Below are 12877 nucleotides of genomic sequence, written 5' to 3'. Positions count from 1 at the left end.
TAATTACATAGGCAACTCATTCCTAACACAAAGAATCCACCGATCGATTATACTCACTTTGTCAAGGAACTAGGTATAAGAATCACTAAGTATGTCTCATCACCTTACCTAAGTCTTTCTAACATCACGACTTCTCAAAGCCAGAGTTAAGGGTCAGACACAAACAATCTCCTCAAAAGTCGAATTTTCCAACCAAGGTCAACATTCCTCACAAGAAGGAGTACTATCAAATGGCGTTAAGGGAGGATAAGCAAGGAACAAAAGACAAGTTAGGAGTACAAGCGTAGCTTTTAAAGTAAAACCGAAGGGAGTTTTGAAGGAGGATAAGCACCAAGAGATTAAGAATAAGGCGAGATACAAAAAGAACGAGAAACATCTTCAAGGAAGTAGAAGCATTCTTCAAAGGTTGAACAAATCTTCAATCCTCAGCAATAGGCACTAAATCTTGATCTTCATAAAATATAAGTGTCCTTTCAATGGAACGGAGATACTCTTGGCGATCACTCAAGAACATCAATATTCCAATTCAAGGACATAAAAATACATTTTTACACCAACAAATGATAAAACTAATTATCAGACGTCTCCAATAACAAGCTTTAACACTAATTGACGTTAAAACCAGTGAAAAACATTAAAATATTTTCAAAACCTTTAGTTCAAATTTTTTTTTATAATAAGGGTAATAACTCCATTAGCTATAGATAAGCTCACGGTCATTGATCCAAGAACGCAACAATTATTAAATGACAATCAACAAACAGGTTAGTACCTAACAAAGAGCAAACACAAAGAGACTACAACATAAGGTCCTAAGTCTACCCATCTTACCCATCTCTCAAGTTTATTATTTTAAGGTCAAGTTATTTATATTGGGGTGCACAAACGTGCGTCGGGAGCAAATATGCTCTGATACCAACTGTGACACCCTCATTATCGCGGAAAAGTAAACACGTAATTCTAGAATAAAACTGCATGGATATGTTTGTAATAGGTTCAATTGGGTAAAAACCTGTAATTTTAAAACCTGAACCTGTTATAAAGATATCCAAATTGGAAGGTGTCAAACATACAAGGTCTAACTAGAAGAGTCATAACATAACCATCGCTAAAGTCGCGAATAGCAAATTATACAACCAAATGTAAAGAGGGAGACATATGTCCCTAAAATGTATGTGACATAAAAAGTGTTTAAGGGTCACAATAAAATAAAGCCAATCTAGGTTCCAAGGTTACTTTGCTCGCTAGCTCGTCCATGTACCCCATATATGCATCACCTACCTGTCATTCGCATTTTATACAAATACGAAAGCCACAGTCAGTGGGAAGTAACTCCGAGTTCTCCCAGCCACGAAATGTCATAATTAATAAAACATGTAAACATAAGAATATGAATATGAATAACACATAGCCTTAGCATATAGATGCTAGACAATCGTGCTTATCATGTGAACAACAATAATAACACATAGTCCTAGCATGCGAATACTAGACCGACTCATACTACACTATCATGTGAATCACATAACATCCAGGAATCCAAACTCTATCAACCATAGCCGGCTTGCATCTCACCTTCTATGATTCATAGAATCATCAAACAAGAAAGGGCAATATATCAAAGACATGCATAAGTTCTTAGTACGGTCAATAGTCACTCTGTAACTCGAGTCTATACCACGAGGTAGGGAAGGTAATCGAACCGGTATCTTGGCTCAGAGGTTCTATCAAAACATGGCCAAGACACAACACAACCCTAGCCTAAAATCTGCGCAGACCTAGACATGCGGATACACACCACCGCACCCAAGACCCACAATTGTATAAAACCATGTGAGTACCCTAAGGAGTCCACCAAAGGGTTGGCTAGTACTTAAGCTGACCACTTACTCTCAAAATAAGTAACGAGGTCATGCCCCAACTTGGATATAAACCCACCAAGTCAGGAACACAGAGGCTATTAAGCAGTGAACATACACTCGTCAAAGACTATAATGACCTATCTATGATGAAGGCCGAAATACTCACCTAGGACCTAGTCCCAGCTTGAATACTTTAGCCCACACCACACAAGACAAATAGGATACCCAATTCAGCTGACAATCCAACAATATCTCCATTATCAATAATAATCCAAATTCCAGCTAACCGTTAATTTCATAATTCATGAGAACAAGCTAAAATGGCAAAGAGGCAACAAGACTGAAGTATAAGGCAGCCAATTCATCCAACAACCAACATGTGAAATGATAATTACAAATATCAAGACATAACATAAAACTTCCAATAACAACCAATCTCACCTCAAAGACAAACCCTCGACCCGAGTCCCGCGACGGGTCCTCGGTCAAATCGAGGCCGATTGGTTTAAACCTAGTTTGACCAAACTCGTTCGATCAATAACGCCGGCTCGTAGTCTTGGCCTACTTTGGCCCAAATTACAAATTTTATCGCAATATTATTCTCATGCTATTTCTAATTTCTATCATGTGAAAAACGAAAGTAACACATTATCAATCACCTAAACACTTAACAAACAACAGGCACAACATTAACTACTAATGTGACATTAATTCGCCGAGTAACTCGGAATAGTTACCTTACGCTAGCAAAGAGACAAGTAATAACTTGAGAAAGCTTCTAAAACCAAAAATTACTCTTCCTCTTCAACCACATATGAGCCACCTAAAATATTTATGTGAAAGGACGATATTAACGAATTATCTTTATATAAAATATGAGACGGAAATTAATTATTTCAAATAAACCAAACTTGCGCCAAAACCAACTCGACCCACGACCCTAGTGGCCGTTGAACCGCCCCACGCCCATCACCAAACAACCAGCTACTACTCCACCAAATGGACCACCCAACCATAAACAAAGGAAAGGAAGAAAGGGGAAAAACAGGGGTATGGGTACCCCGTGTCCAACCCAACACCACCCCGTTCAACTCTCCCTCCCCCACGGCCGCTAAGCGACCAAAGAACCATCCCTACCAACACCTATTATGGGCCGACCAGACAGGCCATTTCTACTGCCTTCCACCATCCCAAAACAATCCCTACATGTCAGCATACATCGTCTCAACTATAAAAGATACCAATTAGCACCCAAAACAATCCATACATGTCAGCATACACCGTCTTAAATATACCACTTACTAGCTAGCATCCCAAATGATCCCTAGAGGTCAGTATACACCGTCTCAATCATCTCCACATATCAGTATACACCGTCTCAACTATACAACTGACTAACTAACATCCATAAGGATCCCTATATATAATTATACACCGTCTCAATTATAAAACAGACTAACCAGCATTCAAAATAAACATATTTTACAAGTAATATCGAGTAATCCGTTATCGTTACCTTTTTAATCTTCTACCAGACCGTCTATTTTAGTACATACAACCGTCTTATAAAAAAATAAAGCTGAAAATATAAATGGGTTTGTAAAAATACATGACGAAAACGAATTTTACTTACAACGGATTGACAGGAACGATGGGAGCAGCAATATGGAACGAAAATCATTGATAACGGACGACAAACGGAGTGGCAGGATCAATTTAAAATAAAAAAAAAATCAAAAGCAGAGCGAAAAGAAGAAAAAGGAAGGGAGAAGAAGAATGATGCGTGAGAAATGAGGAGCTTGACTTGCTCGCTGCTATTTATTATACGTACGTTTCTTCGTCGTTAAGAAACTTCGATAGTTATTAAAACCGTTTCGAGTTAAATTTAACCGATTTAAGTAAAAGTTTCAGTAATAAAACGGAATCAATAATAAATAAATTTAATGAGTGAAAATAAAATAAACTCAGCTAGTTAACGTAAATAATACAATATCAGCTTGAATCGGAATTATTAGCGATTTTTACAAAACTAACGGATATTAATAAAAATTGCTAATTTAGTGAAATAAGTTCAAAATAGCTAATTGGACGGTTTTGTTCCTAAAATCCATCTCGGGTTCACTTAAAACAACTTTCATAAGGACTCGTAAAGAAACGGAAATTATTAAATAAATAAACTCGAACTAACTTTAAATAAACTTATTAATGATTATTAAAATTAACGTATCGAATTATGATGAAATTAATTAATTAGCTAAGCATATATATATAAATCGTTAAATGATGTAATTAAATTCAAAATAGCAATTAAAAGAATTTTATCCAACTTAATAAAATACGGGGTGTTACAACTGTGACACCCTCATTTATTGCGGAAAAATAAACACGTAATTCTAGAATAAAACTGCATGGATATGTTTGTAATAGGTTCATTATAGTAAAAACCTTTAATTTTTTAAAACCTGAACCTGTTATAAAGATATCCAAATTGGAAGGTGTCAAACATACAAGGTCTAACTAGAAGAGTCATAACATAACCATCGCTAAAGTCGCGAATAGCAAATTATACAACCAAATGTAAAGAGGGAGACATATGTCCCTAAAATGTATGTGACATAAAAAGTGTTTAAGGGTCACAATAAAATAAAGCCAATCTAGGTTCCAAGGTTACTTTGCTCGCTAGCTCGTCCATGTACCCCATATATGCATCACCTACCTGTCATTCGCATTTTATACAAATACGAAAGCCACGATCGTGGGGAGTAACTCCGAGTTCTCCAGCCACGAAATGTCATAATTAATATAACATGTAAACATAAGAATATGAATATGAATAACACATAGCCTTAGCATATAGATGCTAGACAATCGTGCTTATCATGTGAACAACAATAACAACACATAGTCCTAGCATGCGAATACTAGACCGACTCATACTACACTATCATGTGAATCACATAACATCCAGGAATCCAAACTCTATCAACCATAGCCGGCTTGCATCTCACCTTCTATGATTCATAGAATCATCAAACAAGAAAGGGCAATATATCAAAGACAGGCATAAGTTCTTAGTACGGTCAATAGTCACTCTGTAACTCGAGTCTATACCACGAGGTAGGGAAGGTAATCGAACCGGTATCTTGGCTCAGAGGTTCTATCAAAACATGGCCAAGACACAACACAACCCTAGCCTAAAATCTGCGCAGACCTAGACATGCGGATACACACCACCGCACCCAAGACCCACAATTGTATAAAACCATGTGAGTACCCTAAGGAGTCCACCAAAGGGTTGGCTAGTACTTAAGCTGACCACTTACTCTCAAAATAAGTAACGAGGTCATGCCCCAACTTGGATATAAACCCACCAAGTCAGGAACACAGAGGCTATTAAGCAGTGAACATACACTCGTCAAAGACTATAATGACCTATCTATGATGAAGGCCGAAATACTCACCTAGGACCTAGTCCCAGCTAGTCCGAGCTTGAATAATTTAGCCCACACCACACAAGACAAGTAGGATACCCAATTCAGCTGACAATCCAACAATATCTCCATTATCAATAATAATCCAAATTCCAGCTAACCGTTAATTTCATAATTCATGAGAACAAGCTAAAATGGCAAAGAGGCAAGGCAACAAGATCAAGTATAAGGTGACCAATTCATCCAACAACCAACATGTGAAATGATAATTACAAATATCAAGACATAACATAAAATTTCCAATAACAACCAATCTCACCTCAAAGACAAACCCTCGACCCGAGTCCCGCGACGGGTCATCGGTCAAATCGAGGCTGACGGGTTTAAACCTAGTTTGACCAAACTCGTTCGGTCAATCTGGCCCAGCTCAGAGTCTTGCCTACTTTGGCCCAAATTACAAATTTTATCGCAATATTATTCTCATGCTATTTCTAATTTCTATCATGTGAAAAACGAAAGTAACACATTATCAATCACCTAAACACTTAACAAACAACAGGCACAACATTAACTACTAATGTGACATTAATTCGTCGAGTAACTCGGAATAGTTACCTTACGCTAGCAAAGAGACAAGTAATAACTTGAGAAAGCTTCTAAAACCCAAAATTACTCTTCATCTTCAACCACATATTAGCCACCTAAAATAATTATGTGAAAGGACGATATTAACGAATTATCTTTATATAAAATATGAGACGGAAATTAATTTAATTATATTTTAAATAAACCAAACTAGCGTCAAAACAATTTATGGACACGGCTCAAAAGTTATTATGACAACCTCAAACTCGGCCTAACCACCAACTACACATGGCCTCAAACTCGTGACTTAGCTAGGCCACGGCCAGGCCACAGCTAGGCTACAGCCAGGCCATGCCCAGGCCATCAGACTCGCCTAAAAGCAAGCCACAAAGAGTCCGACACGACCACCACCCGACTACCCATAGCCACCCTTCACCCTACTTCATAACCTGACCCAAAAATCAGTCCAAAACAGAACCCAAAAGATGCCTAAGTTCGACCCCAACTCCAGTCCTCAAATGCAAAGTGAAAACCCACGATGACGGCTCTCGTCCCGCCCAAAACAGTACCAATCGTCCCTTTAAGACTCCATTCTCGCGCCTAAAAACAGTCCTAGCCGAGCCAAACTAAGTCAAGCATTTAAAACGGTTTTAGAGCGGAAATCCACAAGTATAAAGCAACTCAAAAACAGTCCCTAAAGACTACAAAAATCGCCCCAACACAGAGTCCAAATTAGTCCAAAACAATCCCTACATGTCAGTATACACCGTCTTAAATATACCACTTACTAGCTAGCATCCCAAATGATCCCTAGAGGTCAGTATACACCGTCTCAACTATACAACTGACTAATTAACATCCATAAGGATCCCTATATATAATTATACACCATCTTAATTATAAAAAGACTAACTTAACCAAAGATTCGAAATAAACATATTTTACAAGTAATATCGAGTAATCCATAATTGTTACCTTTTTCCGATTGAACTAATCATTTATGACTAACAAATCTTCTACAAGACCGTCTATTTTAGTACCTACAACCGTCTTATAATAAATAAAGCTGAAAATATAAATGGGTTTGTAAAAATACATGACGAAAATGAATTTTACTTACAACGGATTGACGAGAACGACGAGAGGAGCGCTATGGAACAAAAATAGTTGAAAACGGATGAGAAACGGACGACCGAAAATCGATTTTACAAAAGAAAAAAATGAAACGTGAAAAAGAAGAAAAAGGAAGGGAGAAGAAGAAAGAGACGTAGGAAATGAAAATGAGGCAGCAGCCTGCCAGCCTGCTATTTATTATACGTACGTTTCTTCGTCGTTAAGAAACTTCGATAGTTATTAAAACCGTTTCGAGTTAAATTTAACCGGTTTAAGTAAAAGTTTCAGTAATAAAATGGAATCAATAATAAATAAATTTAATGAGTGAAAATAAAATAAACTCAGCTAGTTAACGTAAATAATACAATATCAGCTTGAATCGGAATTATTAGCGATTTTTACAAAACTAACGGATATTAATAAAAATTGCTAATTTAGTGAAATAAGCTCAAAATAGCTAATTGGACGGTTTTGTTCCCAAAATCCATCTCGGGTTCACTTAAAACAACTTTCATAAGGACTCGTAAAGAAACGGAAATTATTAAATAAATAAACTCGAACTAACTTCAATAAACTCGAACTAACTTTAAATAAACTTATTAATGATTATTAAAATTAACGTATCGAATTATGATGAAATTAATTAATTAGCTAAGCATATATATATATATAAATCGTTAAATGATGTAATTAAATTCAAAATAGCAATTAAAAGAATTTTATCCAACTTAATAAAATACGGGGTGTTACAATCACCCCATCTTTTAAAAAGTTTCGTCCTCTGTTTTGGAGTCTTAAGGGGACGATTGGTACTCTGTTTTGGGCAGGGACGAGAGCTGTCATCGTGGGTTTTCACTTTGCATTTGAGGACTGGAGTTGGGGTCGAACTTAGGCATCTTTTGGGTTCTGTTTTGGACTGATTTTTGGGTCAGGTTATGAAGTAGGGTGAAGGGTGGCTATGGGTAGTCGGGTGGTAGTCGTGTCGGACTCCTAGTGGCCTGGCAGTGGCCTAGCTGTGGCCTGGCCGTGGCCTAGCTAAGTCACGAGTTTGAGGCCATGTGTAGTTGGTGGTTAGGCCGAGTTTGAGGTTGTCATAATAACTTTTGAGCCGTGTCTATAAATTGTTTTGACGCTAGATTGGCTTTATTTTATTGTGACCCTTAAACACTTTTTACGTCACATACATTTTAGGGACATATGTCTCCCTCTTTACATTTAGTTGTATAATTTGCTATTCGCGACTTTAGCGATGGTTATGTTATGAAACTTCTAGTTATACCTTGTATGTTTGACACCTTCCAATTTGGATATCTTTATAACAGGTTCAGGTTTTAAAAATTACAGGTTTTTACCCAAATGAACCTATTACAAACATATCCATGCTGTTTTATTCTAGAATTACGTGTTTACTTTTCCGCGATAAATGAGGGTGTCACAGTCTTCCGATAGAGCTATCAAAAATTCATGACGTTTTCCACATCTCAGTGTTAAAGAAATATATCTCTGACCCTAGTCATGTAATTACCATACCACCGTTACAAGTTAGGGAAGATCTTAGTTACGAGGAACTACCAATTCAAATTTTGGATTACAAAGAGAAAGTCCTCCGTAACAAGACCATTTCATTGGTGAAAGTTCTTTGGTCTCGTCATGAAGAAACAGAAGCAACATGGGAAGTAGAACAGGAGATGAAAGACAAATACCCTCATCTGTTCCAATAAATAAGGTAATTCAGATATGGCATGTTATTAAAATTTTCGGGACGAAACTTATTATTAGGAGGGTAGAATGTAATATTTCAAAAAAAAAAAAAAAAAACAACGAAAAATGTATATAATAATAATAATAATAAAATAATACTCCCTCCAATTTGCTATTTTCTTCCCCTTTGATATGGGCACAAGGATTAAGGGTGAGAATATATATATTATTAATTAACCCTTATGATATTTTTTTTTATCCGCTAATACGAAAATATAGTTAATATCGAAAAGACGGGTACATAAGATAACAAGATGGAACTATGATTTGGTACTAAAATCAACGTGGCTTACGACATGTAGTTTGAAACCTTTGAATGCCATGTATTTTGTAAAAGTTACGTGGAAGTCAGTGGGAAAATGTTATCCAATTAGATTTCTTCAAAGCTAAGTTTCCACTTACTATAAATAGGAAGCTTTGCAACACTATTTTGATAACATTTTACGGGTTTATATATCATCTTACTCGAATACAGATACCAATAAGAAAGCGATAAGTGGGTTATAAAATTTCATTTATACCACTAATTCTCTCTAAAAATAAGGTATGATTTCGGAACCCTTCGTCGATATAAGTAATTGTTTACATTTGAAATAAGATAGTAGAAATAGCATGTTATATTAGTTTTATTGTTAATTTCATCTTATAATCATTATACTGCCCACATGTTATATTATTTACCGTCTTATAAAGTTATAAGGGTAATGTCATTATAATGCATCATTGGCCAATTATAGCATTCGGGATACGATTATTGAAATGAGACGACATTATTTTGTCCTGTGTACGTGGAAGAAGGGGAGGGGGGGAGTATGACCCCATATAAACAAAGAGGGGAGGGGAAAGTATGGCCCATATGAACGTTAATTATGTTATCCGGAAAAGGCCGAGATGGGTCTCAGACCCGGATTTCTTATATTATGTACACAAAAATGGACTTAGGCTGGGGGAGTCTTGACTCCGTAATAAGTCTCTTTTCAGTAATAGTAGGCCGATATGATTATGACAAGTGAAGGATTTATGTCATTTTTTTTAAGTATTCTCTTTATTCCATAATATGTATTCTTGAGAGACCCATATGAGAAGGATAAAAATAATAGTAAATAAAATAATGGAACGTAAGGCCATTATAGGGAACCGGAGTCATACTCAGCCTGTGGTTGGCTGATCCGTTATTTTCATATTTTTTTTTCAGGTTGTTGTGCTAAGGAAATGCGGGAGTAAGAAGTGGGAAGGAACTGATGCTGTATTAAAAATAATGTGTAATAAGATAGACTTGTATAATATAATCCTTCAAGTGTTAAGATAATAATAGCCTTGTATTTCCTATAGAGAGAATACGACGGTAGCGCCTTGGTCAATTTTTCTGTTTTCCTTTTTATTTCTGTAAACGTTGTTAATAAATAAAAAGGTTACTTTTGTACTCCTTGCTTTATCTTAAAATGTCAGGGCGTTACAGTTCTATTTTTAAAACTGTCAACTTCAAATTTGGCAGATGCTGCAAGAAGGTATACAAGGGCAGATAAGCGTATATCTTGTAGGGAGTATTACGCATACAAGTTCCAGATAAGACCTGGTAATCTTCTGATTAGAGGAGGAAGACTATTTCAGCAGTTTATTGTAGACATGTATGTGAAAATTGAGAATACAAGGTTGGACTTCTTGCGCTTGAATCAAGAAGCTATTCGGGCAGACCTGCATCAAGGAATTTTACATACACTGGAGCTTGGCGAAAACAGTGCATGTAATGTAGGGAAAAGGATAGTGCTGCCACCCTCATTCCTAGGAGGTCCCAGGGATATGAGAAGACGGTATTTAAATGCAATGGCACTTGTGCAGAAATATGGTAAACCAGATCTATTCATAACCATAACGTGCAATCCAAACTGGCCTGAAATCAAAGCGGAGCTGGTGCCTGGGGAACTATCACAAAATAGGCCAGATCTCGTGGCCCGGGTATTCCATGCTAAGATTACAATGCTTAGGAAGCAGATTCGGGAAAAGAAAATATTTGGTGAAGTTGCTGCAATGATTAATGTTGCCGAGTTCCAAAAGCGGGGCTTACCACATGCACATTTCCTGATCATCCTTAAACATAACATCCCCAGAGAAGTTTGATAAATATGTTTCTGCAGAAATTCCTTCAAATGATAACCCGCACCTAAGAGCAGCTATATTAAAATACATGATGCATGGGCCATGCGGTAATGACTTCCCAAAGAACGTGTGCATGAAAATCAAGGATGGGAAACGAAATTGTGAGAAAAATTATCCCAAGAGCTTTAGGGACTTCACCACAAATGGGAAAGACTCATACCCGTTGTATATGCGCAGGGACACATGTGAAACTGTGTTGGTGAGGAAAGCTAACATGGATAATAGATCTGTGGTTCCTTACAATCCTTATTTGTTGGCCATGTTTGACTGCCACTTGAGTGTCGAAGTGTGCTCTACCATTAATGCAGTCAAATATTTATATAAATACGTGTATAAAGGTCATGATCGTATTTTGTTCAACGTCACAAATGACACTGCCTCTATGTTAGTGGATGAAATAGAGAAGTACCAATCTGGTAGGTGGGTGTCACCTCCAGAGGCAACATGGAGGATTTTTGGATTCAACCTCTTTGATACATACCCGCCTGTGCAACCTTTTCTAGTCCACATACCCAATGGCCAAACTATGAGGTTCTCAGAAAATGAGGATCTAGCAGATGTCGTGGCTAACGAGGAAAGAGCAAAAACCATGCTGATAGAATTTTTCCGGACGACCTGAGTTCCCGATCAAGCTGGATTCATGCTTATCTTCTAGCTCTTATGTACTCTCTTTGGTGGGCTCACAATACGTGCAGAATTCATGCTTATCTTCAACGGCCCGAGTTCCTGATCAAGCTGGATTCTAGTAGTTCTACCCATTAATCTGTTGGAAGCTTAAATTCTCTTGTATAGGGTTTTTAAGCATTTGTTGAAAATGTTTGGCTTTGTTAGCTAGTACGCTTTGATTGTAAACATTCGAATGGTTTAATTTAATATATGCTTACCATTTTACCCAAAAAAAAAGAATTTTTCCGGACAAATGTAGGCCTAGAGGAAGGGCAAAAGTATTTGTACAGTGAGTTCCCACATCATTTTGTTTGGAATGAAAAAAAAAAATCTGGAAACCAAGAGATCGGGGAGTTGTGATTGGGAGAGTCGCACACGCTTCTCCTGGAGAGGGGGAGCGCTATTACTTGAGATTGATGTTAGCACATGTTAGGGGGCCTTAGTCTTTTGAAGATATAAAAACAGTCGACGGAGTTTGCTGTGTGTCGTTTCAAGAAGCTGCGTTAAAAAGGGGAGTGCTGGAGCAAGATAATGCAGCGGATATGTGTATGGACGAGGCTATCCAGGTTGAAATGTCAAATGCTCTCAGAAGGTTGTTTGCAACTATACTAATTTTCAGTTGCCCAAACAACCCTGCTGAGTTCTGGTAAAAATATTACCAACCACTCTCTGAGGATTTTAGAAGACAGTTTCCTGCAGAGCCTACCAGAATATTGCAGCTGATTGCAGCCAAAGTTGAGCAATTTTTTGAGGGCATGGGAAAAACGTTTACACAATTTGGATTGGACCATTTACATTTTGAGTAGGAAAGAAGGTTGCAAAGTACAAGGGATATCAGTGATGCTTTAAAAGCACCAATACCTCTGCTACAATTGGCTTCACGCAAAGAACTAAACGTTGAGCAGCGAACTGCGTATAAGGCAATCATACATCATGTCAAGGCTGGGAAAGGAGGTGCGTTTTTTATTGATGGTCTAGGTGGTACTGGGAAAACTTTTTTATATGAAGCGTTGTATGCAAAGGTCCATTAAATGAGTAAAATATGCTTGCCCACAGCTACATCGGGAATTACAGCGTCAAATTTGCCAACAGGCAGGACAACCCATTCAAGATTTAAAATACCTCTGGATACTGATGAGTCCCTAACTTGGAATGTGCCATAACAAGGAGGGTTGGCATGCTTGATAAGAGAAGCGTTACTGGTTATTTGGGATGAAGCTTCTATGGCGAAAAGAGAAAATATTGAAGCTGTTAACATGTTATTCCAAGATGTATGCAATAGTTCAGAGATCTTTGGAGGGA

General features: G+C 37.3%; 1 protein-coding gene across 1 annotated transcript; it reads left to right on the top strand.

Annotated features, from left to right (window-relative positions):
- Positions 1–10937: 10937 nt before the first annotated feature.
- On the top strand, positions 10938–11528 carry LOC141590082 (uncharacterized). Its single transcript, XM_074410694.1, has one exon. It carries the CDS (start codon positions 10938–10940, stop codon positions 11526–11528), a length of 591 nt encoding a protein of 196 aa, XP_074266795.1.
- Positions 11529–12877: the final 1349 nt, after the last annotated feature.

The sequence above is a fragment of the Silene latifolia genome, chromosome 7 (assembly GCF_048544455.1).
Source record: "Silene latifolia isolate original U9 population chromosome 7, ASM4854445v1, whole genome shotgun sequence".
Lineage (NCBI taxonomy): Eukaryota > Viridiplantae > Streptophyta > Magnoliopsida > Caryophyllales > Caryophyllaceae > Silene > Silene latifolia.
The sequence above is the reverse complement of the archived record's forward strand: the minus strand, read 5'-3'. Positions and strand labels throughout refer to the sequence as shown.

What these genes read in the sequence shown, in the direction of transcription:
- LOC141590082 (XM_074410694.1), top strand. Translation starts at nt 10,938, where the DNA reads ATGATGCATGGGCCATGCGGTAATGACTTCCCAAAGAACGTGTGCATG.